At 62.3% G+C, this 26,413-nt stretch overlaps 1 protein-coding gene across 11 annotated transcripts in view; it reads right to left on the bottom strand.

The window, feature by feature from the left end:
- Positions 1 to 26,122, bottom strand: part of CBFA2T3 (CBFA2/RUNX1 partner transcriptional co-repressor 3) — a 74,689-nt gene extending 48,567 nt beyond the window's left edge. For 4 of the 11 annotated variants that reach the window (XM_074349215.1, XM_074349218.1, XM_074349223.1 and 1 more), the window contains exon 1: positions 25,830 to 26,122. In XM_074349215.1, the coding sequence (XP_074205316.1) occupies positions 25,830 to 25,917 (88 nt within the window). In that variant the 5' untranslated portion in view covers positions 25,918 to 26,122. Of the gene's footprint in view, positions 1 to 1,271; positions 1,628 to 2,300; positions 2,438 to 25,829 lie in introns of those variants that run through there. The other 7 variants (XM_074349217.1, XM_074349219.1, XM_074349222.1 and 4 more) reach the window with 6 other exon arrangements.
- Between the last annotated feature and the right edge of the window lie 291 nt (positions 26,123 to 26,413).

Below are 26,413 nucleotides of genomic sequence, written 5' to 3'. Positions count from 1 at the left end.
CTGCCCGAGAAAGGATGCCAGGGGTTGCCTGGACCCCCGCAGGGTCCCAACCTCAAGAAGTTTCTAAAACCTTGCTACAACTTGCAAGAGCCACGGCGCAGGGACACAGAACATCCGCCCTCCCTTTGTGCCTGGCCAACCCCTGTCCTCTGAGGGTGGCCGCCCTGGGAACCTCCTGTTTCTGGGTCCAGGGGCGGAAACTCACACCCAGTTAGACATAATGGTTCGGCATCCTGGCCACCCATCAACGGCGGTGCCTGACAGTTGCTCAGATCACCGCCCACAGGAGCACAAGGTCTCTATTCCCAAAGGAAATATTCTTCTTTGTGGTCTCTGGAAGAGACCTGAAGGCTGTCAGCCTAAGCCCAAGTGGGGCGGAGTAGTTTTTTTTTGAGGGGGTGGGTGGGGCGGCACGGGTCTCCACACTGACAGGGGTCCTCCCACTCCTCCTAGCCGGAAGGAGGGACAGCCTGAGGCTGTGTTCAGAGCCCAGGGCTCAGAGTGTGGCTTGCCACCAGCTCTGCTGCCTTCTGCTCCACGTGAGCCCGTCTAGGGCTGAATTTCCAGCCATCTGTCCCTCCACGTAGGCTCACACCTCCCTCCCCGCCGTTCCCACAGCCTGGCTCTGGGCCTGCCCAACACGCAGATGGACGGTTCCCAAAGCGTGTGAGCAGAATGCTGCCACCGGCTGCGCCCGAGGCCCGCAGGCGGTCAGGATCCAGGGACGGGTCGTTTAAGACCTTCTCCCCACCTACGGGGAGTGAGACAGGACTCCTGAGGTCTCCAGACAGCTTAACCCCAAGACTGCTTAATCGCCCCTGCCTAGGCGGCAGGTCCAGGGACCAAAACAAGAGGGAAAGGGGCTAGAGGGAGCGCAGGCCTCCTCCCCAGTCAGGTCAGAGACAGTTCTCTCTCTCCTAGGGTCACACTGTGCACCCCCAACCAGTCCTCTGCCATCTGGCCCGGGCCTCTTTGTCAGGAAGTGAGGGCACCGCAGCGAACTTGCTGGACTCCCCACTTTCCAGAAACAGGTCCCACCTTACGTCTGACCACACCCCCTGCAGGTCAGGCCCTGGCTCACCTAGGGGGCGGTCAGTGGGTGGGCGCTGAGTGGGCTGGCCCCACCCCACCTGGACTCCAACTTTGCAAAGTGGGGAAGGGGTGCCCGGGGCGGCCCCTGCGCTCTGCGCGGTTGCAGGGAGACTCCGAGACCGGAGCCGCAGGAGGATTCGGGGTGACAGCGGCGGCAGCGCGCGGGACGGGGCACTTACGGTCAGGAGGTCCGCAGGAAGGGAGGCGATCGCACTCTCGCGACCCGACTCCTGAAGCGGCTTTTCCTTCGAACTCCGTCCCTGTCTCCGTAACTTGGGGGCAATCGGCGCGCTGTCTTCTTGTGCCGCGCCAGGCTCAGGCGCGCGGCGGGGCCGGGGCGCGCGGGGCGGCCGCCTGGGCCATGCCCAGGCCAGGCTCCGGCCGCTCGCTCCGCCCGCCCGGCTGCCCGCGCGGGAACAAAGCGCGCACGCCGCCCCGGTTGGTCTCCGGCCTCCGCGGCCCGCGCCCGCTCCGGCCGGCGCGCCTTTGGCTCGCAGGCGACGGCTCCGGCTGCCGCGCGCTCGCCCCGGCGTCTCACGGGCCCCCGCGGCCCCCGCCCCGCGCGCCCCGCCTCCGCCTCCTGCCCCCCGCCGCCGCCGCCGCCGCGCCACCTGCCTCCCGCTCGGCGCCCATCGCGCGCAGCTCCGCCCCGGGGCGCCGGCCGCGGAGAGGGGCCAGGGTTCCGTGCGGGGCCGGCGCGGGAGAGGGACTCCGCCCGCCGCCGCCCAACGCCGAAGGCCGACCCTGCCGCCCCAGCCACTCGGGCGCCCGCGGATCCCGGGGCGCGCCCTGAGAGCTCGGCCGAGGGCGCGGGCCAGCCGCGGGGGCCAGGGGCTCTAGGGCGCAGCCGGTGGCCGGGAGCACGAGTGCGAGTGCGGGGGCTGCGCGGGCGGGTGTGAGCGGGCTGGGTGCGGGTGCGGGGGGGGGCCGGGCTGGGAGCGCGGGCGCTGTGGAGAGAGACGCTCGCTGCTCCGTAGGCAGGAATGCCCGCGAGGGCACCGTGGGGTGCCGCTGAGCCGGGAGCGCTGAGTGGGCGGGAGCGCGGGGCGCCGTGGGTGGGGCGCGGGTGCCGCGGGGAGAGCGGTGAGGGAGCCGCGCAGGGAGCCCGGCGGGCCCCTGGCCCACGGCCACCCCCGCCGGCTCCGCAGGCCGCGCCCTGGGCGGGCTGGTGGGGGTCTGGCGCTGAGCGCGCCGCCGCGCACACCCACCTCAGAGCAGTCGGCGGGCGCCCGCCTCGCAGTTTTAGAGCCGCGGCTTCTGGCGTCCGGGCGGGAGGCGAGCGGCAAGCGCCCCTCCTCCGACCGCCGCGCACCCCCGCCCGCCGCCCGCCGCGTGGGCCGGGCCGGGGCCGCCTCCGCGCTCAGCCCGCAGGGGGCGCCCTCCCGCCGCGCCCTGAACCGCGCGCCACGGCGGCCTCGGCCCCGCGCTGACCGAGTGACCGAGCGGACTTGGGGAGCGTAGGATCCCGGCTCACTGCCTCTGGCCTTGGGTATTTGCTTGTCTCTGCATTTATCTGCATCCCATTCTTTCAACGTCAACCTGCAGGGGTGCCCAAGCTGCTGCCCTGGCCCTTGAGCGCTGCACTCCTCCCTCCCGGGACTCTCGCCTACCTCCCCACTCTCTGCCTTTCCCTAAAGTGCCTTGCGGCATAGCTGATGCCCTGCGAGGTTAGCGCATGTTAGTAAAATCGGTGCCTTTCTTCTTCCTTCCTCCGCAATTCACATAGACTGTATTTTCTCAGGACAAGCTGAGGTCCCAGGGTCACAGTCTTAGGAAACAGACGCCAGAATTTCAGAACAGTAGGGCCCTGATTTGCATCTCATTTGGCATAAATCTGTACGTGAAGGTCCACGGTCTCCAATTCCCAAGTACAAATTCCTGCAGTGTGCCGAAAGGTACCCTCCTCCTTGACTGAGCCCTGCCCACTGGGTCCAGCTGGGCCGAGGAAGCCGTGGGAACGCAAGGCAAAGGCTCTGAGGTGCAGGGACACCCCTGCCCCATCCCCGCAGGGGCACTGGGCATGGGCCCGTCGTCTGGGTCACCAACGAGCCACGTGGCCCCCACCAGTCCCTTGACCTCCTGGGCCTCTGTAGAAATCAGAGCAGTGTGGTGAAGCAGCACAGATGTCTGGCGCCTGGCTTTCAGAATGGGCTCAGGCGAGACTCCTCCTGTCCTGAGCCCATTTCACAGAAGAATGTGGATCTAAGACAACCATCCCAGACTTTATGCACCAATATTTATCAACACCAGCTCCTTTACTTCATGGACTCTGAGGCACTGTTGACTTTAAGTTGCAACATTATTTTATGAACCAGAAAGAAAGAAGAACATGGTCCTGTTATAGTCCGGAGATGCCTCTAGATTTCAGGGAGGTTAATATGCACAAAGGCAGGCCAGGTGGGGCACTGAGCAGCAGCCAGCCAGCCTGCAGCCAGCCTCAGGGGCTCTCAGCCGGGCAGGGAAATAGACACCATCCCAACAGCCATGAAACTTTCACAGAGCATCAGCAGAAGCTGGGTCCAACCTGGGCCTGGGGTCCACTGCAACTCGACCCCTACAAACCACACAGCGCTGTCAGGTCTTTGTGTTAAATTACCAACTGCAATGTCTCATCTAAGCAGGGTGTCGGAAACCACTGGAGTCATGACAGATCCCAAGACACCAAGGATAAAACCACAATCATCAGAGACCACGCTCTGGGCCCTGAGCCACCCTGAAGGCTCCCACACCCCTGCCAGGGAGAACCGAGCACTGTCCTGACTGGGCCAGACGGCCACGCAAAGTCGCGATGGGACACGGCGGCAGCTGCCACACTGAAGAGGGTTTGCCCGGGGCAGGCAATGACCTGAGCATGAGCTCTGCATTTTCACACTGAATTCTCACCCACCTGCCAGACAAGTGCTACTGGAAGCCCCGTGTTACAGGCGAGGGGACGGGGGCTCCAGCAGGCTGCATGGGCACGCAGCCCCGGATGGGCGGAGGCTGAGTGCCCTCCCCGCCCTCGCCTCCCTCACCTCCTGTGGGCTGGTGTCTCTCTCTAGAAGCGGCTCAGGCAAATTCTTTGGTCTTCAGCAGGGCTGGAGTCCCACCAGGCCAGCCTGGCCCGGGTGTCCAGGCCATCAGCCACTGCAGACCACTCCTCAAAAACAATTCTGAGCCGGGGGAGGGCACAGCTCAGTGGTAGCATGTGCTTAGCATGCACAGGGGTCTATGTTCAATCCCTAGTACCTTTGTTAAAAAAAAAATTCAACCTAATTACCCCCAAAAACAAAAACAAAAACCACATCATGTTAAAAAACAATAATTCTGAGTAATGATGGGCTTCCTCAAACATGTTTCAGTCACATCTAAAAACCTGCAGCCGAAGTTGAAACAGCTGCGAAGAGCATAAGATATGACACACAGCAAACATGGATATTTCAAAATAAAAGGGTGGCTGGTGGGCTAGGAGCTACAGTGTTGGGATAGCCACCGTTCTCCACTTAAAAATACATGAACAAACTCTTCTCTGACACCTGAATTGTCCCAGCTCCCTAGGTGACACAATGAGTTTTGAGATACAACACCAGAAGTGTGATCTATGAAAGAAAAATTTGGTAAGTTGGACTTCATTAAAATTTAAGCCTTCTGGTCTGTGGAAGACAGGGCTGCAGAGTAAGGCTGTGCAGGGAGTGAACTGCACCTGCGAGTGGGCAGGGAAGGCAGGTGCAGCTGTGCTGGGGGCCACCTTTGGACCCACAAAAGCAGCTCTGCCTGTCACCACGGGGCCCCTGACAAGCTCATGTGAAGCCATTGCTGACTGCTGGCTCCTTCCCCTGAGACAGGATGAGGAGGGCTGGCAGGCCCCTTTCCTCCCCGTGATTCTGTGTGGTCGAAGGCCACAATTTGGGAAACAGGACCCCAAAGCATGTATCAGGCCACTCACAGGCAGGCTTCCCCTGGGTGCTAGGACCTGCTCTGCAGGTGGGGTTGCCCCCAGGTGGGCAGGCGGAACTGCTACCTGGATTCTGGGAATGGGAAACGGGCTCTGCAAGGCGAGGTGCTTTGCCCAGGGGCCGCGCACTTCTTATTTGGTTACCCCAGCAGGAAACAGGTAAAGGCCAGGAAACTGCTGGGAGGCTCTGCCAGGGGGCTTGGGCAGTGGAATGGGAGCTAGACCGGGAGGGACAGAGTCAACAAAAGCAGCCGTCCACCAGGGCCAGAGAGGTGGGAAGACACACACTCATGCAGCAGCTCCTGTCCCTACTTGTGGGGCTGCTCCTGGCACCCTCAGTCCCTGCCCCCGTCCTCTCAAGCAGGGGGAACACAGATGAGGGTGGTGATGACTGGAGGTCTGGAGCCAGTGGGGGTGCACAGAAGTGGGGGCAAGGGGATGTGGGCGGGGCGTGGGAGTGGGTTGGGGTGGGAGTTGGGGACGGGAGTATGGGGTGGGAGCAGGGACTAAAGATGTGGGTGGGGTGCAAGGACGCCTGCCACTGGCCAGGCTGGACTTCTGTTCCTCCACGGGGCTCCAGGGGGTTCCCTCCACCTGGCCCAGGGCTCCTCGGAACCCTAGAGTCCTGGGAGATGCCTGTGGGGCTCCCACCTATCGACTCCAGGTCATTTGTTTTTACCTCTGCCCAAGCTTCAGTAAGGAGCACCAAGTAAACAATCAGGATGGCAGTCACGTTGTGAGAATTGTGAAGTCAAGTTCTCTGGGCCAAGTCATTGATTATCCTGCGTGCAAAGCCAGGCAGCTAAGATCCCAGCTCCTGGCCAGGCCAAGCGCAACCCTGGCTGGGAGGCCTCCAAGGAGCTCTCCTGTGGAGGGAGGGCAGCCACCTGGTGTCTCCCACCTGTGCAGGTGCGGCACTAGGTGCTTCAAAAATGCCATATTCATGCGCCGGGACAACCCCTGTGCAGGTTACGAACCACCTTTCTGCAGAGGAAACCGAGGCCCGGGGAGACGAGAGCCTGCAGGGGGAGGTGGGGCTCAGGCGGCGGGGGTGGTGAGCCCGGCCCACGCTCCCCTTGGCTGCCTTGTGCTGCCGGCCCGCCCCACTGGCTTCCGTCCTGTTATCTGGCGTGTCACACCCTGTCACCTCCTGGCCGGCCTGCCAGCCAGCCTGGCCACACTGTGGGTGATGGTCACAGGAAGGAGGCGTGGAAGGGCAGCCCATCTGCTTTCCAGATCACAGGGAGGGACCAAAAGTGAGGCAGCTTCAGAGGTGCTGGGCACTGCCCACAAGACTTTGATGTGGCCTCAGGACCCTGGGCGGGGCAGGGCTCCAGCAGTGGCCCCTTGGCGGGCTCCTGCCTGCGGGGACTGGACGCCTTCTCTGTGGCCGCCTGTGCCCTGTTCCCAGTGCCCTGGAGGGCTTCTGGGAAGTTAGAGAGGGGAGGCTTCCACAGGCTCCTCACCGGGGTGCCCCAGGCCGGACGGCTGCGGGGAGACACGGAACCTCACTGGGGATGGAAGGCCTGTGGGCTAAAGCAGGTGCGGCTCCTCGCCGAGAGAAAAGGCCGCCCTCAAAAGTGAAGGCGTGTGGCATGGGCCAGGGTGCTGGGCGACCGCAGTGGTTACCTCGGGCCCTAACTAGATCCAGCAACTTCCACACCCGGGGCAGTCCTCGCCGACTATTCACTCCTCCCTTCCCTCACTCTACAAGCCTGAAGGCAAGCGCCTGGGCTCGCAGGGCCTCAGGTTCCTCTGCGGAGACGGAGTAACGATTGCCGGCTGGACCCCACATTTGCAGTGTGGCCCGAACACCACCTCCTGGCTCTCTCTCTCGCCTTTGCTCAGTTTCAGGTGAAAGCAGGCCCAGCGGGAAGGCGACCACCGTGCACACTGGAGGGGGGCCCGTGGGGCTGAAGTGGCGCTGAAGACCCCGGAGAGCCACACACTCTCCCACGGATGGTGGCAGGACACCTGGACCCCATTTGGGGAAAAAAATGGATACATTCCTTACTTCACTTGGAAAAATTGACTCCACCGTGTTAAAGAATAAAATGTGAAAAACAAAACGGTGAAAAAGTATTAGAAGAAAACACAGGTCATCTGTGTATCTGCTTATAATGAAGGAAGCCCAGAAACCCGGGAAAGAGACGGACAGACTTGGCTGTGTAACTGCCAACAACTGGACCAAAAGATTTACGGCACCATGTTCATAAATCCACAGAGAAGCAGAGAATATAAACACACAAAGCAAAAATGAGCAAAGTACATGAACAGGTCCACGGCAAAGAAGAAATACACTTTCAGGGATCTCCTTCAAAACCTCCCCTGAGCATTAGGCCCATTTCCCAGGCTCTTAAGATAACAAAACAGTCCCTGCACTGGGGCACTCGCCCTGCTGGGGCGCTGCCTGAGTGACAGCCCACAGCCCACCTGCTGCCTCCGTGGAGGGGGGGGACACCCGGCGCTCAGGGAGGCAGGCCCTCCCGCGAGCTCACGTGCACCTGTCTTCCCTCCACGCACATACGGCGCGTTTCTCTGTGCTTCACCTGGTCTCTACGTCTCTTCCCCAGGGCAGGGCGCGTCCATCTGTTCCCCATGCATCCCCAGGGCCTCACACCTGTACACCTGCAGTGAGTATCTGTTGAATGACTGCATGACCTCATTTAACTTTCACACAGCTCTCTGAGATGTGTCGTCATTCTCATTTTAAGTTATTTTCACCTTCCTTTTATCCGCATGTTTGGATGTTTTTATAGGCATTTCTAGTTTTATTTTCACTTTGTTAGGTAAGAAGAGATACCAGTTGGTTTTCGAAGTGCACTTGCCGGACACAATCAGGGTGGCAGCCCCGGGCCAGGCCTGTGGCTTCTCAGTCCCTGCTCTGGTCGCAGGCTGCTCCTCGGTCCCAGGTGGGCAGCTCACCCCCTCAGCAGCACTGGCTGGACCAAGAGGAGGGCATGTGACCCAGCTGGGCCAGTCCCAGTCCTTCCCTGGGATTTTGGAGCTAGACCAGGAGGGGACCTTTCTCTGCTTTGCCCAGGAGGCACCCCCAAAGCTGCCCGGGGCATCTGCTGGGGAGCAGGAGAGGGCTTGCCCTGAGCACATGCTGGCTGGACCCCGGGTCCCTGAAACTAGTCCTGTTCTGCCCTTGAGCCAACACACCTGTCTGCCTGAGCTCCAGGGCAGGGCTTCTGTCACAACCACAGTACCCAGGCTGCACGCCCCCACCTCCTGGCCCCTGTCAGGAGGTGGTTTGTGCCTCCCCTGGCCCCGAGGGCCATCCGTGCACACCAGCTCTGTGAGCCAGTGATGAGAACGGCCTACCCGCTACAGCATCACGGCGCTGAGGCCCTTTATCAGCCTGAGGCCCAGGCAGGCCGGGACGGATGGTCTCCAAGCCCACTTGTGTCTCCTGCTCCAACTGGGCCGTTTATTCTCGCTGGAGCTGGGTGTCCTCCAGCCTTCCGGCAAGACCAATTTGGCGCCATCACTTCTGCCTGAGATGAAGTCTGCCTCCCACGGGGTCCCCAGGTACACGCAGCCCCCTCCACCTGGAGGGTCCTGCCCAAAGCTCCTCTCCACCTCAGGAATCCTGCCCTGCTCTCCCTGAGTCTGGGGGCAATGCCCTCTTGCACCCCCATGGCACAGTTCCCCCCATTGCACCGCTGCTCGTGTGTCTGCTGGTTCTCCCAGGAGGTGAGGGACCCCTTGAGGTAGCGTGGCCCTGTCTTCCTGACCCCACCATGCCCTGGGGTAAAAGGACCCAGGACCTGCATTCAGGCTCTGCCAAGAGTACTTCACTGTGTTTGCTGTTGAATGAGTGGCTGACGGAATGGCATCCTCACCGCAAAAACAAAACCACCTGTTCCCCACTTGTGCTTCAGTATCCCCCAAACCCTGCCCCCAGGGGCAATCAGAGGGCACGAGGCACCAGGTGGGAGGGTGTGCCTGGAGGTGGGGTCCCTCATCCTCTGGGCTTCCTGGATACTCCTTTGTCCTCTCTGTCCCCTAGTCTGTCCACAGGGTGGCCAAGGGAACTCCCTCCATCCTGGGTCAGTGACCCTCAACAGAGGGTGCAGAGAAGCCCATGCTGCCCTGGCTCTGGGGAGGGAGGGGGGTTCATCATACAGGTGGACAGACCTCGGAGCTCGCCAGGCCCCGCACTGATTTCACAGAAAGGAAACTGAGCCCAGCAGGGTTGGGGACACCATGTCTAGGCCCGGCTCTCTGCTGCACCCACCAGGGCCCCATCTCAGTTCCGTGCCAAGGCATCACCCCAGGGGTCCAAAGGGGACCATGGCCCCAAGAGGCCTTTTCCTGCCAAGAGGTCCCAGGTTGCTCAGGGCCAGTAAGCCTGCCCAGCAGAGGTCTGATGGGTCACCTCACCTTCCCTCCTGCCCACGGGGCTGGTCTGTGAGCAGCCACGAGGTGGGATAGAGACAGAGCCGGGTCTGCCCTGATGCCGTGGGAGAGCAGGGCTTTCTGGACGCCCACTCTTCCCTGCCCTGCCTGGGCACTCATGAGACAATGGGTGGCAGGAAAGACTGGAAGCAACGCTTGGTCCCCCCAGGTCGGCCCACCCACACCTCTTGTGTAAGGTCCTGTGGACTCTCAGGGCTGGGTCTCAAACACTCACCGGCTGGGCTGGGCTGCCTGTAGGACAACGGTGCTGTGTCACCTCCCGCCTGCTCAGGGCACTTTACCCGCGTCCCCCACGAAATCCGCATGCCAGCCCTGTGTGGCTGTTCTCCAACCCAGGGCCCAGAGAGGGGCTGTAACTAGCCGAGACAAACAGCGTGTAGATGGTGGGGCTGGGTTCACACCGGGCTGCTTGCTGCACAGTCCCAACAATGGAATACGATTCGGCCAGAAAGAGGACTGAAGTCCCCATTCACACTAGACGTGGGTGAGCTCTGAAAACATCACAGCGAGGAATCAGGCACAGAGCTGCACGATCAAGGATCCCATTTGTGTGAACCGTCCAGAACAGGCGGATCCAAGAGACAGGAAGGGGGGAGGTGACTGCTGAGGGGCCCAGGGAGATGAAAATGTTCTAAAATTAGCCAGTAATGATGGTTGCGCAGCTCTGAACAGACTAAAAACCACTGAAATTGTACACGTTAAATGGGTGAACCGTATGTTACGTTAGTTCTCACAAGATAGCTGTTTTAAAATCAAAGCCGACCGGGAACTCAGGCACCTTCTGAACCGCACACTTTCCCCTCTCCCGGGGAGAAGGGGCCGGCAGAGGGCGGGGTGGCGGGGGTGTCCTCTGGCGGGCATGGGGGCAGCAGTGGCTGGAGGCGCTGGGGGACGGGGCGGTGCCGCAGGGCCTGTGCGGAGGGGCAGGGCTGAGGGGCGCAGGCGTGTGGGAGGAAGACCTAAAATAACTCCAAGAACCTGAAACTCCGGGGAGAAGTTGAGGGCGGTGTGGTCACTGCGAATGGGGAACTGCTTGTGGAGGGAAAGGAGAACTTCTATCCGGGGACGCAGGGCGAAGCCGGGAGGGGTGGGGGGCGGCAACGGAGGAGGAGAAAGGGTTTTCACTTGGAAACACTCACGTTCTCAACTTCTTGGGCACTGCGTGCTTGTTTGTGGAAGGACCCCCTAAGGCCTGGGGACCCCCGGAGACCCCAGCGCAGTCACTCCCCACCGCCGCCGCCTTTGGAGGACATGAGAACTCGCTGCCCGCGGCCGGGGCTCCAGAGAGTCCAGGCAGAGCCGGCCCCGCCCCCGGAGCCGGAGCCCCGCCCCCCGCCCCCGGAGCCCCGCCCCCGGATACGGAGCCCCGCCCCGCAGCCGGAGCCCCGCCCACACACACACGGAGCCCCGCCAGGTGTTCATTGGTGAGCTGACTGACCGCGCTGCCCCGGGCACCGCGCAGGGCTGGCGGTTCTTGGTCTCTGGCCTGCGCCCCAGCAGGCAGTGGAGGACGCAGCCCGAGGGGGGGCGGGCCATTTCTGCTGATAAAGGGGTCCGGGTCACTCACCCATCACTTGACTTGCAGCCGCTCCAGGCGGAGCAGGCTCTGTGCCGGTGTCGAGGGCACACAGTAGGCGCTGTGACCACTGATGAACCTTGACGGATGGGGGCGCCATCCGTCCGGGGAGCGGACTTAAGAGTCACCTTGGCAGGTGGTGGTGGGTTTGCTGGGAGGGATGCGGCCTGGAAAGGGTGTGGGAAGCGCAGGGTCTGAGAGGAGGCTGGTGAGCTGGGGCAGCACCCAGCCCTTACGGGCCTGGAGGTCTTGAAGGGAAGGTGAGGAGAGGCAGGAGGGGGCATGGACATGTCACCCCTGTTAAGTTCGGGTCCAGGAGAGAATGCTCCAGAAGTGGATGGACACGGTGCAGTGACCGTCAGAGGCAAGGAAGGGGTGCAGGAGAGAGAAGTCGGGGGACTCTGGGTCTCCTCTCTCCTCCAAGCAGCTTGGAAAGATGACTGAGAGAAAACGGAAAGAGAGAAGCCAGCCTTTCGGGGGTGGGGAAGGCTGGATCTTTGATTAAAAGGACCAGTCAAGTTCTAACAAGCATGAGTATGTTCTCTTGGAAGATGTTGGGTAGATGCCTGCAGGGGTGAGAGAAGAGCCTTCGGGACCCCAGCCACCACTCCCACCCTCTGCTCTAGGGAGGCCCTGTGGATGAGGGACACAACAGTGATTTCTCAGCACTAGGCTGTGGGCAGTGTGCTCACCTCCCCCACATTCAGTTGTGAAACCTCATGGGGCCAGGGCCGGGTGGCAGGGTCTTGGGTGCAGGAGGCTGTTTGAAAACAGCAGAGAAGGTGTGAAATTGGAAGCCAGAAAGTCCTGGTTTGGGAAGGTGGTAAGGACTGGAACCCCATCGTGGATGTAAACAGAAGTCTAATGATTCGGCTTCTACGGAAGCCTCATTTTTCCTTATAAGAAGGGGGTGGCCCAGTTTCTGTCCTCTGTGCTTTCTCTCTTCTGCTTTCTTCCTGCTTGGAAGGCAGATGTGACGCCTGGACGTGGCACAGCCACTTTGCAGCTAGGAAGCCACAAGTAAGAGGACAGTGGAAGAGAGAGAGCGAAAAGCCTGTGTGCCAAATGCTGCTGCGCCAGCCTGAACCACTCGCCTCCAAGCTTTTGTTACATGGACAAAGACAGACAAACCCTGCTTATTCTGCAGTTAGGTTTTCTGCAGCTGCAGGCAATCCTGCTGGAGACATGAAGGTTCAAATCCTTCATGAACAGGGCTGCCAGATTTAGGAAATAGAAATACAGATGCTCGGTTAAATTTGAATTTCAGATAAACAGTGAATAAATTTTAGTATAAGTGTGTCCTAGGTGATATTTGCGACACACTTGTACAAAAATATTGTTTACCTGAAATTTGACTTTTCGTGGATGAAGTAACAGAACCCAGAGAGGTGACACATCTTGCCCAAGGGCTTGTCTGAGCAAGCAGTGGGGTGCAGGCTGGGTCCTGGGGCTTTGGGGCCCACCTTATCTTCGTCCTGCTGTAGTGCCTCCAGTACTTCCTAAAACCTGCCATGATGGGTGCCCAAAGGGGTCTCGGAAAACCCACGAGGCTCGTCGCCAGGACAGAGCAATCCCAGCTGAGGCAGGTTGGAAGACAGGAGTCGTGCAGGAAGTGAGGGTGAGTAGGGGAAGCTTCTGTTGCAGTTTGACCCCATTGGGACATTTTCACTGCATCTGACAAAAGTACTAGCTGGAGATGGAGGATGGTTGTTCCCTGCCGACAGTGAGCACCCACCTCCGAGCAGGACTGGCTGCTAGGAGCGCTGTGCTGGGAAGGGAGCTGCAGCCTCCTCCACGCTCAGCACAGAGGCGCTGTGATTGACCAGCCACGCCGGCCACAGGCTGAAAGAGGGGAGCAGCTGGGCCGGTCAGTGGCCAGTCACCCAAAGTTCCCCGCGACAGGATGCGACATGTCGGGCTTCTCAGGACCGAGTTTCAGGCTGACACTCGCCAGGCCCTGTGGAGTGGCGCCACCTTCAGCGTCTCCTTGGGTCCTGGAGGAGCTCTGCACCCCCGTGAGGACGTCTGCAGAGCCTGGTGTTACCGGGGGGACACACCCGCCCCCCGGGTCACAGGCGCACCTCTGCCCCAGACGTGTCCGCTCTGCTTGCTCAGAAGGTGAACTTGGGCACCCGCCCTAGTTCCCAGGTGTGCGAGGTGCCTCAGAGGACGAAGCCTGCCCAGGCAAACACCACCGTGTATGCAGAAGAGAGAACTCAGGGGCCCTGGTTCTCGGCCCCAATGGCAAGGGCGGTGGGGAGCCCAGGCAGGCGGGTACCCCCCACAGCAGATCTGCGGGGGAGCCCAAAGCAAGGGGCACAGGGAGAGGGTCAGGTCACCAGGTGCCCAGGAGCACGGCCAGTGCCAGTTCCCACAGCTGCAGGAGACACGTGACGAGTTAGCAGGAGCCCTGAGGCCTGAATTAAGGCTCATCTTTGCCCTTTTTAAAAAAAAGAAAGTTAAGATTGTTTTCATTGTGGTAAAACAACCAGAACATGAAATTTACCATTTTACCCATTTTAAAATGACCAATTCAGCAGTCGTCCCTGCTGCCACCAGTTGCCCCCCACCCCCACCAGCTCCTGGCAGCCCGATTGCTCTCCATCCCTCTCGAGTCGCCTCTTGTGGACGTTCCGTAGGAAGAGCGCCACGTGGTACGTGGCCCTGTGTGTCTGGCTCTTTCCACCTGTGTGATGTTCTCAGGGTTCATCCAGGTTCCAAGCACCCCAGGCATCGTCCAGACTCTCTCAGCTGGCGACGCTCCGGCACCCGCTGTGCCAGGCAAACCTCAGACCCCGAAGAGAATGCCCCCACCCCCGAATCCGGAGGCCAGTATCAGGGAGTGGGCAGGGAGGCGGCGGGACTGGGTTCGAGGCCCGGCCCGCACAGAGGTCGCGGGGTCCTCGCCTCTCACCATGGGGGGCAGTCCGCTTGCAGTGGTATCGGCAGAAAGAAGACGGGCTCAGTCTGCCAATGGACGAGAGCTTCCCGGTCCCCTGGGCCCTGGTCCGTGCAGCAAGGAGGCTGCTCTCGGTCTGCTGTCTGGGTCTTCCCCATGGGGGTGTGCCCAAGTCTTTCCAGGCACCTGGGCAGGATGGCTTGAAGGAACCCACAGGGTCCTCAACTTCCAGATTGTTCCGCCAAGAAACGGGGCCTGCGGTCTGGCCACTCTCCCTCGTCACCTCTGCTTTCCCCACCTTCCTTCTCCCCTGAGCCGGAATCCATCAGTGCTTCGCCTCAGGGTGTGAAGACCCGGCAGGGCTCCGTGCCTCCCCGGCCTTCCTCTGATCAAGCCCCGGCCCCAAATGAGCGACGCGAGGCAGGACAACCTGCGGCCTCCTGTCCGGCCGGGCTGCCAAGGCCAGTGGCCTTCCCGGGACGTGCCTGGCGGTGTTGCTCTTTGCGCCGACTGGGTCCCAGAAGCTGTGAGCTCGGTGTTAGTTTGCAGGAAGCCCACACGCTGCAAACCGGGTCTGCTTGGTAGAGACGTTCGCTCCCCTGGCTCCGTCTGGGGCCTCAGGGCGGCGGCCTCTCTTCCGGACGGAGCACCCCTGCATCCGCCCTTGACTCTCCTTTACTCCCTGCCTGGCCCCCCCAGCAATGAGGGAGACACAGCTCTGACACGGACTCGTACGTTCATGAGAGAATCACACTGTAACTTTCTGGGATGTTTGGGTTCACTTTCCTTCCTGCCTTCCCACTTTCTTCTTTTCTCCCTGTCCGTCTATCCATCCACCCCCCAACGTCCATCCGTCTGCCACCCACCTGTTTACATCAGAATTGGAATTCTGAAGTGAGCCAGGTGGGTCACTTAATAACACGCCCATCTGAAGACAAGCTGACAAAGGTCAGCCCTGACAGTTCGATTTTCTGGTGACTTTTCCACCAATCAAGGTGCTAACTCTGCAGCCTCAGGGTTGTCACGAAGACAGTTCCCAAGCACGTGCACAGCACAAGGTACACTGCACACTGGACGCGTCACGACTTCTGACTGTTTACGCCATGGTGTTTGGATGTTGCAAGCTGGCCCGTGGCACCATCATCTGGGGCCCCGTGTCCTCCCTTGGCTTAGAAGGAGGTTTGTGAAACTGCGTACAAGCCCCTGTCCTTTGAAGGGAAAGGCTTTTGCTTTAGTCTCCCAGGCCTCTCCTGAGTCTCAGAAGTTAATGGTTAGGAACCGTGAAGTTGTAGAAACAAGCATGGCTGTTGGGGGCGGGGGGGACACTGGCAACAACCGAGACTGTAAACCAGCCACACAGCACAGTCACCGACCTCCCAGGTCCCTGGAAGACACAGATAAAGGCCTGACACACATTCCTCGGTTGTCTTTGCAAGAAGCAGACCCCTACCAGATAAAAACTGCTGACCACAAGCACGTAGACCCCAGACCGGCTGAAACCGAAAGATTGGGTGATGGTCGGAACTCCACCTTGATGCCCACCCACCCGAGAACTGAGCACGTGCTGATCATGTCCCCTGAAGCCCCTCCCCTCCACGGCCTTTGAAAACCTTCCCCCAACAGCCTCGGGGAGTTGGGGGCTTCTGTGAGCGAGCTGCCTGTTCTCCCTGCTGGGCACCTGCCGTGATCACAGCCCAGCGCCTGGAGACTGGCTTTGCTCTGCGCGGGCAAGTCGTCTTCCTTGCAGGAACCGGGTGGGGGGAGCTCAGCAACCTGCCTCTGTTTACTATTACAACACCCCTCCCGGGACCCCCGTGGGGTCTCTGCCAGGCCCCCACAGACCCCCTGTGCCCCGAGGCCGCTCTGATGCCTGGACAGCCGCCCTGTCCTGCCTGCACAGCCCAGCTGCCACCCTCTGCAGCCAGGGCAGCCCCACCGGGCAGACCTCTGGGCCGCAGCTCCAGATCGGCTCTGTCACATGTTCCTGGCCTTGTCAAGGGGAGGACGGGGGTGTCCCCCAGCAGCTCAGTCTCCTGACCCCTCCAGGGAAGGCTGTGGTGGCCACCTCTGTGTGGGGAGGCCTGGAGGGGCTCAGCCAGCCAGTGGGCAGGCACAAAAGTCCCCCCAGCAGCCTCTTCCTTTTAGTGTGGTGGAGGGACCGCTCAGAACCCCTTTTCTGGCTTCCTGCAGAGGAGCGGGGTTTCCCAGCGGGAGGCCTCGGGCCCACGGGCCCACTCATGCCAGGACTTTCCACTGCCCAGGTCTCACATTGGAGGCCTCCCCAGAGCGCAGACAGAGCAGGAGCAGGGCTGGGGTCGGGGGAGGGGTGCCATGAGTGCCGCGCAGAGCGGAGCAAGGTGGCGGGACACACCATCCAGCCTCTCCCCCCATCATCACTGCTGCACTCCCCATCACAGCCTCACCTGGGATGACGGCTGAGCCCACGTGCAGGAAGGGTAGGACTAGGTGGGCCGAGGCCCCTCGCACTCGGTGCCCAGGTGCCAGTGCCCCACTCCCGCTCGCCGCCCCCGCCGGCGCTAGTTTCCACGATCAGGGCCTCCCCTGGGAGCCATGTGCCGGCCTGACCTCCAGAAACAGCCCACACCATGGCTGGACACTCAGGTACCAAAGGCCTTTCTCAGCTGGAGCCCGGAGGGGTCTCCTCGTAGCCCCCTCGCCGCCTGCTTAGGCTCATGGGGCCTCAGGGACAAGGCGGTGCCACCTGCACCGGTGCCGTGTTATCGATTATGCGGAGAGAAAACCCGAAATTGCAAAAGGACGCTTAGAATGTGTTACTTTCATGGAACAACCGAAAACACAGAAAACCACGATGTCTCTGGGAAAGACACGCAGATAAAAGTCCGACATGGGCCCCACTGCACAGATGAGGACATGGGCCGGGGCTGGGGGGCCTGGCCCGCAGGGCGCCCGAGCTGGGTCCGGCCCCAGCAGTCTGATTTCTGTGGTTCCTGATCCCGTGGCTCCGCCCCAGGGTGGGGCAGCCGCCGAGGGTGGGGGCACCAAATTGACAACCCCTTTTTACTGAGAAGCGGAGGTGAGGGGGAGCGGGCTCTGGAGCGAAGCTGCTTGGGGTGGGGCTTTCCTTGCGTGGGCGAATTCTTTCACAGTTTAAATCAAAGATGGTCCCTGAGTCAGGGGAATGGCAGGACCAGGGAGCACAACAGGGGCCTGTCCCCTCTGTCTCCCGGGTCCTGGGGCTCAGCACCCTGGCCAGCAGGCCTGGCCATGAGCCATGTGTGAAACGTCCCCTGCTCTGGCCGCCAGAGAAGAGGAGCACAGAGAAACAGTGGCTTTAACGCTGTGTTTTGTTCCATCTGATCTATCTGAAGTGGAAATAATTCCACATGTATTCAAGTTAAAGAGAGTTAAGGTATTTTTCATCCTGTTTTTGCCCAAAGATTTGAAATCTCAGGCCAGGGTGGCACGGGATGGACTGGCAGCCCCAGACGGTGGCAGGGCTTCAGGGCTACCCAGCCTTGTCCACACGGGGGCAGGGGCAGGTGGTGACCTGAGTGAGGCTCAGGGGTGCGTCGTGGTGGCAGATGAGGAGCGCAGTCCAGACCTTGGACGCTCGTCCGAAAGGGGGTGGCGTGGCGGGCGGGCCGGCGGGACTCGTCCAGCTGTGTCTGGGTCGCCGCGGGATGGGGCTGGGGGAAGCACCTGGCTGTTTCGGTTTCCACAGGAAGCTGCCTGCTCCCATCTCCCCTCCACCAGCTGTGCAGCCCCGGGTGGGGGCCCCGCCCGGAGAGCCCCCCAGGTGGGGACAGCCCCTCGTGCTGCAGACGAGGAAGCCTGGGCTGAGGGACACAGCCAAGTGGGGACCCCCCAGCCGGCCTCCCGGGCCTTGGGGACAGGGTGCCGCACACCTGGGGCCATGAACGGGAACGATACTGTTCTGACTTGCAGTTTTTGTCACCTGCTTTTAGAATGTGTGGTTCCAACCCTGGGTCTAGAAAACGCCGTGGTGGTGGAGGGGTGGGGATGGATCTGACGTCTGTCTGTCTGTCTGTCTGTCCAAGCCTGAGGGAACACCAATGCAACACCCTCCTCAGGCCCCTGAGAGACAGGAGGGACAGGGCGGGAGCCGGTGCCCGGAGCCTCCTGGTCTCCAGGCTGAGGCGCTGCCCTGCAACCCACTGGGCAGACTGTGGCCTCTCTGAGCGCCGGGGCCTGAGTGCTGGGGTCCTGTGTCCTGGCCTGGTGGCTTGTTCAGAGTGGGCCTGGGAACCTTGGACCTTTCCCTTAGTAAGAGAGTGCAGTGTGAGAAGACCCCCGTAGCCCCAGCCCTTCTGAGCCTTGAACGAGCCAGCTGGGCTGTCAGGCTGGGGTCCGAGGGACCCAGCAGCCTGGAGCAAGGTGCCCCTCCTGCTGGCCGTCCTCCTCCTCTGCTCCTTTCCCAGGGCCTGTGAAGTCGGGGCTTTCCACGACACTCAGAATGCACCCCGATTTGGGAGGGAAGGGGGAAGCTCCAGGAGCCTGAGGGTGGGAACCCTCGTTCCTCTCACTGGGCCCTCGTGCAGGCCAGGGTCCCAGCAAGGTCCCGGGAGTGGGGAGAAAGCCGGGCCTGGGCCAGGGGTCCTCCCTTACCACCCCGCAGCCTCTCGGGGGCTGGCTCTCATCTCATGTCACAGACAAAGGCCCAAGCCTGCAGGGCCCTCGGGCAATGATGGAGCCGGCTTCCAGCCCAGCCCTCCCCCAACAGCCATGATGTGGTCCAACCCACTGCCCTGGCCACAGCAAACTGAGACGGAGGTTTGGGGGGAGACGGGCCCCTACTCAGAGGGCTCGTCCTCGGCGTGGCCTCCCCCGACCTTCCTGTCTGCCTCGGGCCTCCTCACCCCGCACCACACGTCCTCTCTGCTGTGTTTGTGAAGCCCTCTGGGACCAGGGAAGGGGCACTGCCAGTGAGAAGGCCGGACCCCTGGGCCCTGTCCTCCGCCCAGGCAGAGGACACCACAGACACTGGCTACGTCATTAGGTCAAGGACAGGTCATCCGCCCGGCCTGAGGGGCTGTGACCGGGCTGAGCCCCACCCTCTGCCATCTGATGTGGGCACCTTCGGCCCGGCCTCCCTCCAGGCTGTGAGCCCCACGGAGCAGGTGGCCCGACGCTGCTTCCTGTCAGGAAGGGACCCTTTCTGCACCTGCTGAGTGTAAGCCCCACGCAGCGGCCCACACCCTCCTCGGACCATCAGTGGCTCGAGTAGGCACTCAGAGTCTGCATGCACACGGACAACAGGGTATTAACTGGGGGCAGGGCCGGCCCACTCTTCCAGAGGCTTCAAAGCTGCCCCCACAGATGGCCCACCCGACGGCCCCACCAGGCAGGCAGCCCCTCCAGCCTCCACGGGGGAGGCACCCCATCTCGGTGTCAGCCGGGGCGCCCGGCAGCACCTGCCTCGGGGTCCCGAGCATGGAGCGGTAGACCCCACTGTAGGCTCTCGCAGGGCTGCCGGGTGTGGCTCCCACACGGGGAGTGGTGGGCGCAGAGCCTGAAGCCCCGGCTGGGCCGCGTTTCCTCCCGGGGAGGGCGGCAGGCAGACAGGAAGGCCCCGGGCCTGCCAGTGACTGACCATGCGACCTCAGGCAGGTCTCTTGATCTCTCTGATTTGTCTTCATCTCTACAGCCAGGTCAATGACATATTTGAAGGGTTACTGGGAGGAGGCTGTGCCCAGGGACAGGAAGGAGTCCGGAGTGGGGTTGCCCATCCCTCGGTCCCCGCCCCTCCAGGGCCTGAGAGACATATGGGACAACAGTCTCACAGGCCGCTCCTGTGTCCTGACTGTTGCTGCCCCCATGCTGCATCTCAAGGTCATGGTCCCCTTGGGAGACCTGTGCTGTCCAAGGGGCAGGCCTCCTGGTGCACAACCCACTCGTCACCTGAGGATTGCCCAGCCCCCAGCAGTGCCACCGAGCCCTCTGGCCTGGAGGGGAGGTGGCCACATCTGGGGAGCAACTCTGCCATCTGCTCCCTCAGATGCCATCCCGACACCCGGCCCTCAGGCTCCAAAGCTGGGGGTGTGTGTGCAGGGACAGTGGGTACAGGGACAGGGGCAGAAAGGGGCTGTCAGCAGGTCAGGATTTCCAAGGCGACAGCATTCACCATGCTGGCGGAAGGCACCTGCCCTCTCCCTGCAGTCAGCGTCACCCTTGGCTGTCCCCTCCCAGCCCTTCCCTGACCTTCCCTGGAAGTGCTGTTTGAGAGCGAGCTGGCTCTGGACCGGGAAGCTCTCACCAGACACCGAATCTGCGGGCAGCCTGACCTTGGCTGGCCGGCCTCCCCCCGTGTGTGAGCCCTCGCACCATCCTGACCTCAGGCTGCAGCGGAGGGGACCCCGGTTCCCGTGGGGATGCCTTAGGCTGGGAGGGACTGAGGGGGCTGCCTGGTCCTTGTCCCTAGGCCCAGGTGCAACTCAGCTCTCTGTGTGACCCTGGTAGGTTGCTAGGACGCTCCCTGTCTCTGGGCCTCAGGTCCTGTCTGACAGTGGCTATGATGATAAATGGAGAACCCGCCACGCACTGCGGTCAGCAGGCACGCCGTGTGCGGGGCAGCCGAGTGGTCTGCACAAGGGATGTGTTCACCCAGCAAGCGCCGGGCAGCAGGGCAGTACCGCTCTGGGTGCTGAGGGGGCCACAGCAGGCAGAGGGCGGGGCCGCGCAGGGAGGCGGCTGGTAGACAGACAGGTGACCTCGCAAGACGCCCAGTGTTCAGATAGAATCATAAACGGAAGGAGAAAGCTGCAGTGGGAACGGACCGGGCACGTGTGGTGGGGGTTGCAGCTCGAGGGAGGGCCGAGGGGAGGCGGCAGGGAGCCGTGCAGACCCTCGGGGGGGGGGGGAGGTTCGCGGGGAGGAACTGTCACCCGGGCGGGGGTGCCTGGGGCAGCCAGGCCCGGCTGGAGAGCAGGGAGAGGGGTGAGCACAGGAGGCGGGCGGAGGGGAGAAGCCCTGGGGGAGATGGGGTCAGACTTGCTGTTTCCTGGGCTCGCTCTTGCGGACGACGTAATGACAAAGCGATGCCCCAAAGCGCCACGAGAAGCATCTGCTCTGCTCCCTGAAAAACTCTTCGATGGGGTCGCCACTGATGCTTCCTCCCACGTGGGCTGCCCTCTGACGGTCACCGACTTCCCCCCACCCCAGGCTTGCCCGCTGGAATGCACACGAGGTGTTTTCATGATGAGGGTTCCATCAGCACCACCGCAGTCCCACCTCTGGCCCCGTGAAGGACGTGAGTGAGCCTAAGTCCAGGGGTGGCCCCTCTTTTCCCCTCCCCATGGCTGCCCTGCTCCCCCCAAACCCATCCGAGCAGCTGTCTCTGGGAAGGAGCGCTGGCCGGGTTCCAACCAGCTCAGCCTCTCCTGGGCTGTGACTCCCCTGCAAAGTGAAGGCATATGAGGTTAACACCAAGGCCTTTCTTCGCAGTTAAGATGCTTTGAGAAGTGAAAGTCTTCCTTGCCTCCTTTAGCCACCCCCGTGGGACCACTTCCTTCAGGAAGCTGGCCTGGATTGCACCCTGACCCCTGGGGATTGCACCCTGCCCTGTGGCTCTGCCTTCCAAGTCTCTGGTTTGCTGCTGGGTGGGTGGGGAGGACATGGGTATCCAGTGTCCTCTGCTGGCCGCCCCAGGAGTCTTGCCCCACAGGCTTGTGTGATGGGGATGGTGTCGAAACTGCAGGTCTCAGGGAAAGAACATCCCACAGTTAGCTGTGGGGGAAGGGGAGCCCCACTCTCCCCTGGACCTGGGCTGGAGCACAGTCCTCATTCCCCAGACTTACTGTTGGTCCTGACACAGGCCTCGTGGGATAGAGGCTCAGTCCAGAGCCTCCATTTGCCCCAGAGCCACACCCCCTTCTCCTGTGCTCTGTGCCCTGAAGGCTGGCTTGGGGTGTTCAGGGGGCCTCAGGCGATGGGGGGCAAGAGGAGAGGGGTGAACATTCGTCCTGCCATCTGTCCACTGTCTGGAGAGCTTCCCGACTCCCTGGTCGGCCACAGTGCCCCCTCCTCTCCCCAGCCCTCTCTTAGCTCCTTCCTCTTCCCCACTCTTCATCCCTCAGTCCAGGAGGTAAAAGCTCCCAGATTTCTGTCCTGTCCTGGCCGCTCTGTTTGACCTTCGTCAGTGGTTCCTCATCAAGCTGTTCACACTCCATTGCCCCGTGGTTGTGTTACCAGTTTCCTGCCAGGACCCACTGTTCTGCAGGGCTTCTGGGGCTGCCCTTCTACCCTGAATGGGCCCCCATGCCCGTCTGGCCCTGTATCCATCCTGCAGGGTCAGCAGACTGGGGCTCAATCACACCTCTGCTCTTGCCTGCTGTGTGCCCCTCAGAACCTCAGTATCTTCTTCGGAGATGGCAGGCGCAGCAGCGTGTGGGGCTTGGCCGCCCTGAGCCGCGACCTGGCACGGGCGACCCCAGTGCTCTGTGGTCAACCAGAGGGGGAGCGGGAGGTGGAGACAGGCTTGCAGGGCGAGCAGAGCAGGGGCAGGATTGCCGCCCTGCATGGAGCGACGGTGCAGAAGAAATCAAGCGAACGAGCACTCACAGTGCTTCACGCAGACACGCGGGTGGACGGCCACCACGGGGCTCTGTCCTCGGTCCTGCACTCAGAGCGGGACTGCGGACTCCGACGCCCTCCTGGGCACAGTCCTACCCCAGATGGCCTGGGACTCCTCGTGTGAACGCATCAGTGTCCACAGCTGACCGTCTCCCGACAGGCCCAGGGGCCTCAGCTGTGTGGAGAGCAGGGTGGTTGGGGCAGAGACCACGCGGGCTTCTGGTAGCCTGGCTCCCCTCTTGCACCCTGTGGCCCTGGAGGCCACGTGCCCAAGCCCTGGCCGTGGCTGTGACAGACACAGCTTGCAGGCTCTGGGTCCCCTCCCTCCAGTTCTGCTGCCTGGAAAGCAGACAGGACGGTTGGAGCTCTGGGCACCAGGACTGGGGTCACCGTAAATCCAAAGGCAAGTGTCCTCATTGGAAGAGGAGAGGACACAGAGACACAGAGGGGAGGCCATGTGGAGATGGGGACAGGCTGGGGAGCCGCGGCCACAGCCAAGGACGCCTGGAGCCCCCAGGAGCGGGCAGAGGCAGGAAGGACCCTCCCCCGAGCCCCCGGAGGGAGGGGGTCCTGCCCACATGCGGGTTTCAGACTCTGGCCTCCAGACTGGGCGGGAGTAGACCTCTCTTGTCGTAAGTCACCTGGTTTGTGGTACTTTGTTAGTGGCCCCAGAGCACTGACACAGCAGGGAAGGGCATTCCAGGCAGAGAGCATTCCAGAGGAGACCCTGCGGCCGCCCGGCCAGGGCAGCTGAAGGCGGAGGAGGAGGCTGGGGGATGGAGGGCGAGGCGCTCGGTGACAGCACTGACCTCTGAACCCCAGCCTGCCTCCAGCCCTCCTCACAGGACTGGGTCCTCCCCGGACCTTACCCAGTGCCTTCTAACACCCCAGCTGTCTCTGCCTGGACTCCTCTGGGGATGGGACACTCACTGTCTCGCTGGCCATGCTTCAGCTGAAATCTGCCACCTGGGCCCCACTGTCCCTCTCCAGGGACACTGAACAGGCCTGACTCAGTTTCTCCTCGGAGTGGTCAGATGACATTGCCCCCAAGGCCCCTCTGCTTCAGGCACCGCTGCCAGTGTCCCAGCCCCCACCTCATTTGTGGGGGCCCAGAGCACACAGTCAGCACCTCAGAAACCCGAGTGCAGTGAACACTCCCCTAAACGGCGCCGCCGCCTCCTGGCCATGCCGCAGGGCTCCCACCACGCTGTGGGTGCCGGAGCGATCCCGTCCTCTGCCACGATGGGGCTGGGCAGTCCGGGTCCCCACCCTCGGCCCCTGCCCTCCCCCCAGCAGGAGGGCAGCGCAGCCAAGCCCTGTGCGTTCGCCCTCAGACAGAACAGCTCTCTCATGTCAGCTCTAAAAGCTTTACTTCCTACTGCTCTTTGTGCAGTTTAGAGCTGCCTGGACCCTAGCGGACTCTCAGAGTTTCTCATGCACTCGCAGGAAGCCTGCACGGCGGAGCAGCGCTGCCTGTGGCCTGCCCTAGACTCCAGGCCCCTGGCCCCCAAGGCTGTCCCCAGCCCAGCCTACCCAGTCACCTCCATCGTGGTGGTGTCTGGCAGTAAGGCCCAGCATGTGTCCCCCGGGGGAGCCTGGGGAGCAGGATGTCTCCCGTGTGCCTGTGCCCACCCCACGAGGCCAGGTACCTTAGAGAAGATGGGCCATGAGCTCCTAAAAGACAGAGGGCCCAGAACTGGGACCCCGTGCCCAGACGAGCCCTTATCCCAACTCACTAGCCAAATGCTCATTGCTTTCCCTCCTCCAGTTGAAGCCTCCCAAGTGAGAAGTGCCCTCTTCGGGGGGCTGGAGCTGTGTGTCAGAGGTCCACCCAGACCATCTGCTCCAGGCACCTGCACCTGACAACCACCGCGGGTGTCATTGCAAGCATAGCAGCTCACTTCCTGGCCTCAGACCCCTTCCACGGCTGACACCCCCCGTCCACACGCAACGCCTTCCACGGCTGGCACCCCCCGTCCACACGCAGCGCCTTCCACGGCTGGCACCCCCCGTCCACACGCAGCGCCTTCCACGGCTGGCACCCCCCGTCCACACGCAGCGCCTTCCACGGCTGGCACCCCCCGTCCACACGCAACAGCATCTGGCAGCTCTCACGCACCCCCACCTGCCTCCCCACTCCCTCCCCGGCCTTTGAGAGCTGCTCCTTGGCCCCTTCAGGAGCAGAAGGACAGAGCTTGACACCCAGGGAAACTGAGGCCCAGATGAGGAGGGGCTGGCCCCAGGTCGCAGCAGCAAGCGACAGAACTGGGCTGCTGATTCCAGGACAGTAGGGTGAGGAGGCTACCCCAGGAAAGGAGGGGGCGGCTGTGTAGTGCCCAGCTGGAGGCGGACAGGACCAGAGCCTCTGGCTAGCCCGAAGGCAGGATGACTAGCCCCTCCCTGAAGACATTTTTGAATCACCCACACTTGGGAGAAGCCAACAGCATGTTTGCTTTGGTGTGGAAAGGTGGCCTTCACACTGGCCTTCTAGTCTTGGACGTGCTGAGGTGCCTGACAGGGCCCGCGTAGGGGGCTGGCCCACGGGTCCCTGGACGGGGCAGGTGGGGACCTGCTCAGGAGAGGAAGTCCCTCTGCAGATAAGGCAGAGCTGTCTGATGATGGGCACGCTTGCACCCTGGACGTGACTGTCCCAGTGAGACTGGGACTGTGTGTTCCTGGCCTGGGGCCACGTGGCCATGGGCTGGGGAGCCAGGCCACCTGCCTGTAGCTATGCTGGCCCCTTGAGTCCTGGGAGAGCCAGGCAGGTGACCTTGCAGCTGGGGTCAGGGGTGTCAGGGAGGGCGGCAGCCACCTGCACTCCAGAATCAGCAGCCCATGGGAGGCCCTCCGTGTGTGACCGCATCTCCCTGGCACTGGCTCCAGAGGGTGGGGGCCCTGGCAGGGATGGCCACTTCTTGGTGGGGGCTGGGGCAGGGTGGGGTCCTGGACCATCGTCACTCACTCCCAGGGCCCTGGACCAGGCCCTCTCCTTCTGGCCTCAGTTTCCTCATCCAACCTGCAAGTCTCAGGGACCCCACACCTGGCTGCACACCCTCTCCCTGGCCGACTCATGGGACCTTGCTCCCTGAGATCAGAGCCCACCCCTCTTAGATGGCCCCGGGCAGCCCCCGCCTCCAGCACTTGCTCTGGGTGGGGCCCGCAGCTGGCCCTGGCACCTGCCGGGTCCACCCCCTGCCACCTGCCCCAGCTGTGCGGACGGTGTCCTGTCGGAGGCCGAGTCGATGTTTGAGGTGAGTCATCAGAGCCGGGCAGGCAGTTGCACAGAGATGTCACAGTCTGGCCGCCTGCTCCCCCCGCCCCCATCCCCTTACCTGGGCCGCCCTTCCTGGGACCCCGGGGCGCTGAGCAGCTGGCGGACGCCGGGAGCCCGCTCTCCAGCACGGGAGATGCCTGGGACATGGAGGTCGAGGTGGAGCAGGGGAACCAGTCCTGATGCTGCTGTGGGGTGGGCGGCCCTGAGTGCCTTTCCCAATCTCGACCTCGTGGGGCCAAGAGGGAGAGAGGAGGGGCCTCGGCCAGCCCGGGTTTCTTGTAGCCAGAGGCCTCTGTCACCCCGACAGCCCGGACCTCCGAGCAGCCTGCCCGCCGGCCTGGGGAAGGGGCGGGCGGCCACAGGGGCTCATGTGATGTGATGGGGGGCGGGCTGGGGGAGGTGCCACTGGGGAAGGTCTGCAGCGGCCTGTGGGGCAGCCAGCTGTGTCGCTGTGATAGGGGCTGGCCGGGAAGCGGGCCTGCAGCTGCGCCTCTGCTTCCCCAACAGGAACCATCTGGGCCCGGCCCTGCCCGGCCTTCCTCACAGCCACTCCGTCTGACTTTCCAACAGCTTCCTCCTACCGTCCGGCCAGTGACACCCCACCCACCCTGAGCCCCGCTGGCCTGGCCGCTGGGTGTGTCT

Source organism: Camelus bactrianus, chromosome 21, assembly GCF_048773025.1.
Source record: "Camelus bactrianus isolate YW-2024 breed Bactrian camel chromosome 21, ASM4877302v1, whole genome shotgun sequence".
Taxonomy (NCBI): domain Eukaryota; kingdom Metazoa; phylum Chordata; class Mammalia; order Artiodactyla; family Camelidae; genus Camelus; species Camelus bactrianus.
Note: the sequence above shows the minus strand (reverse complement) of the source record. Positions and strands in the feature narration are given on the sequence as shown.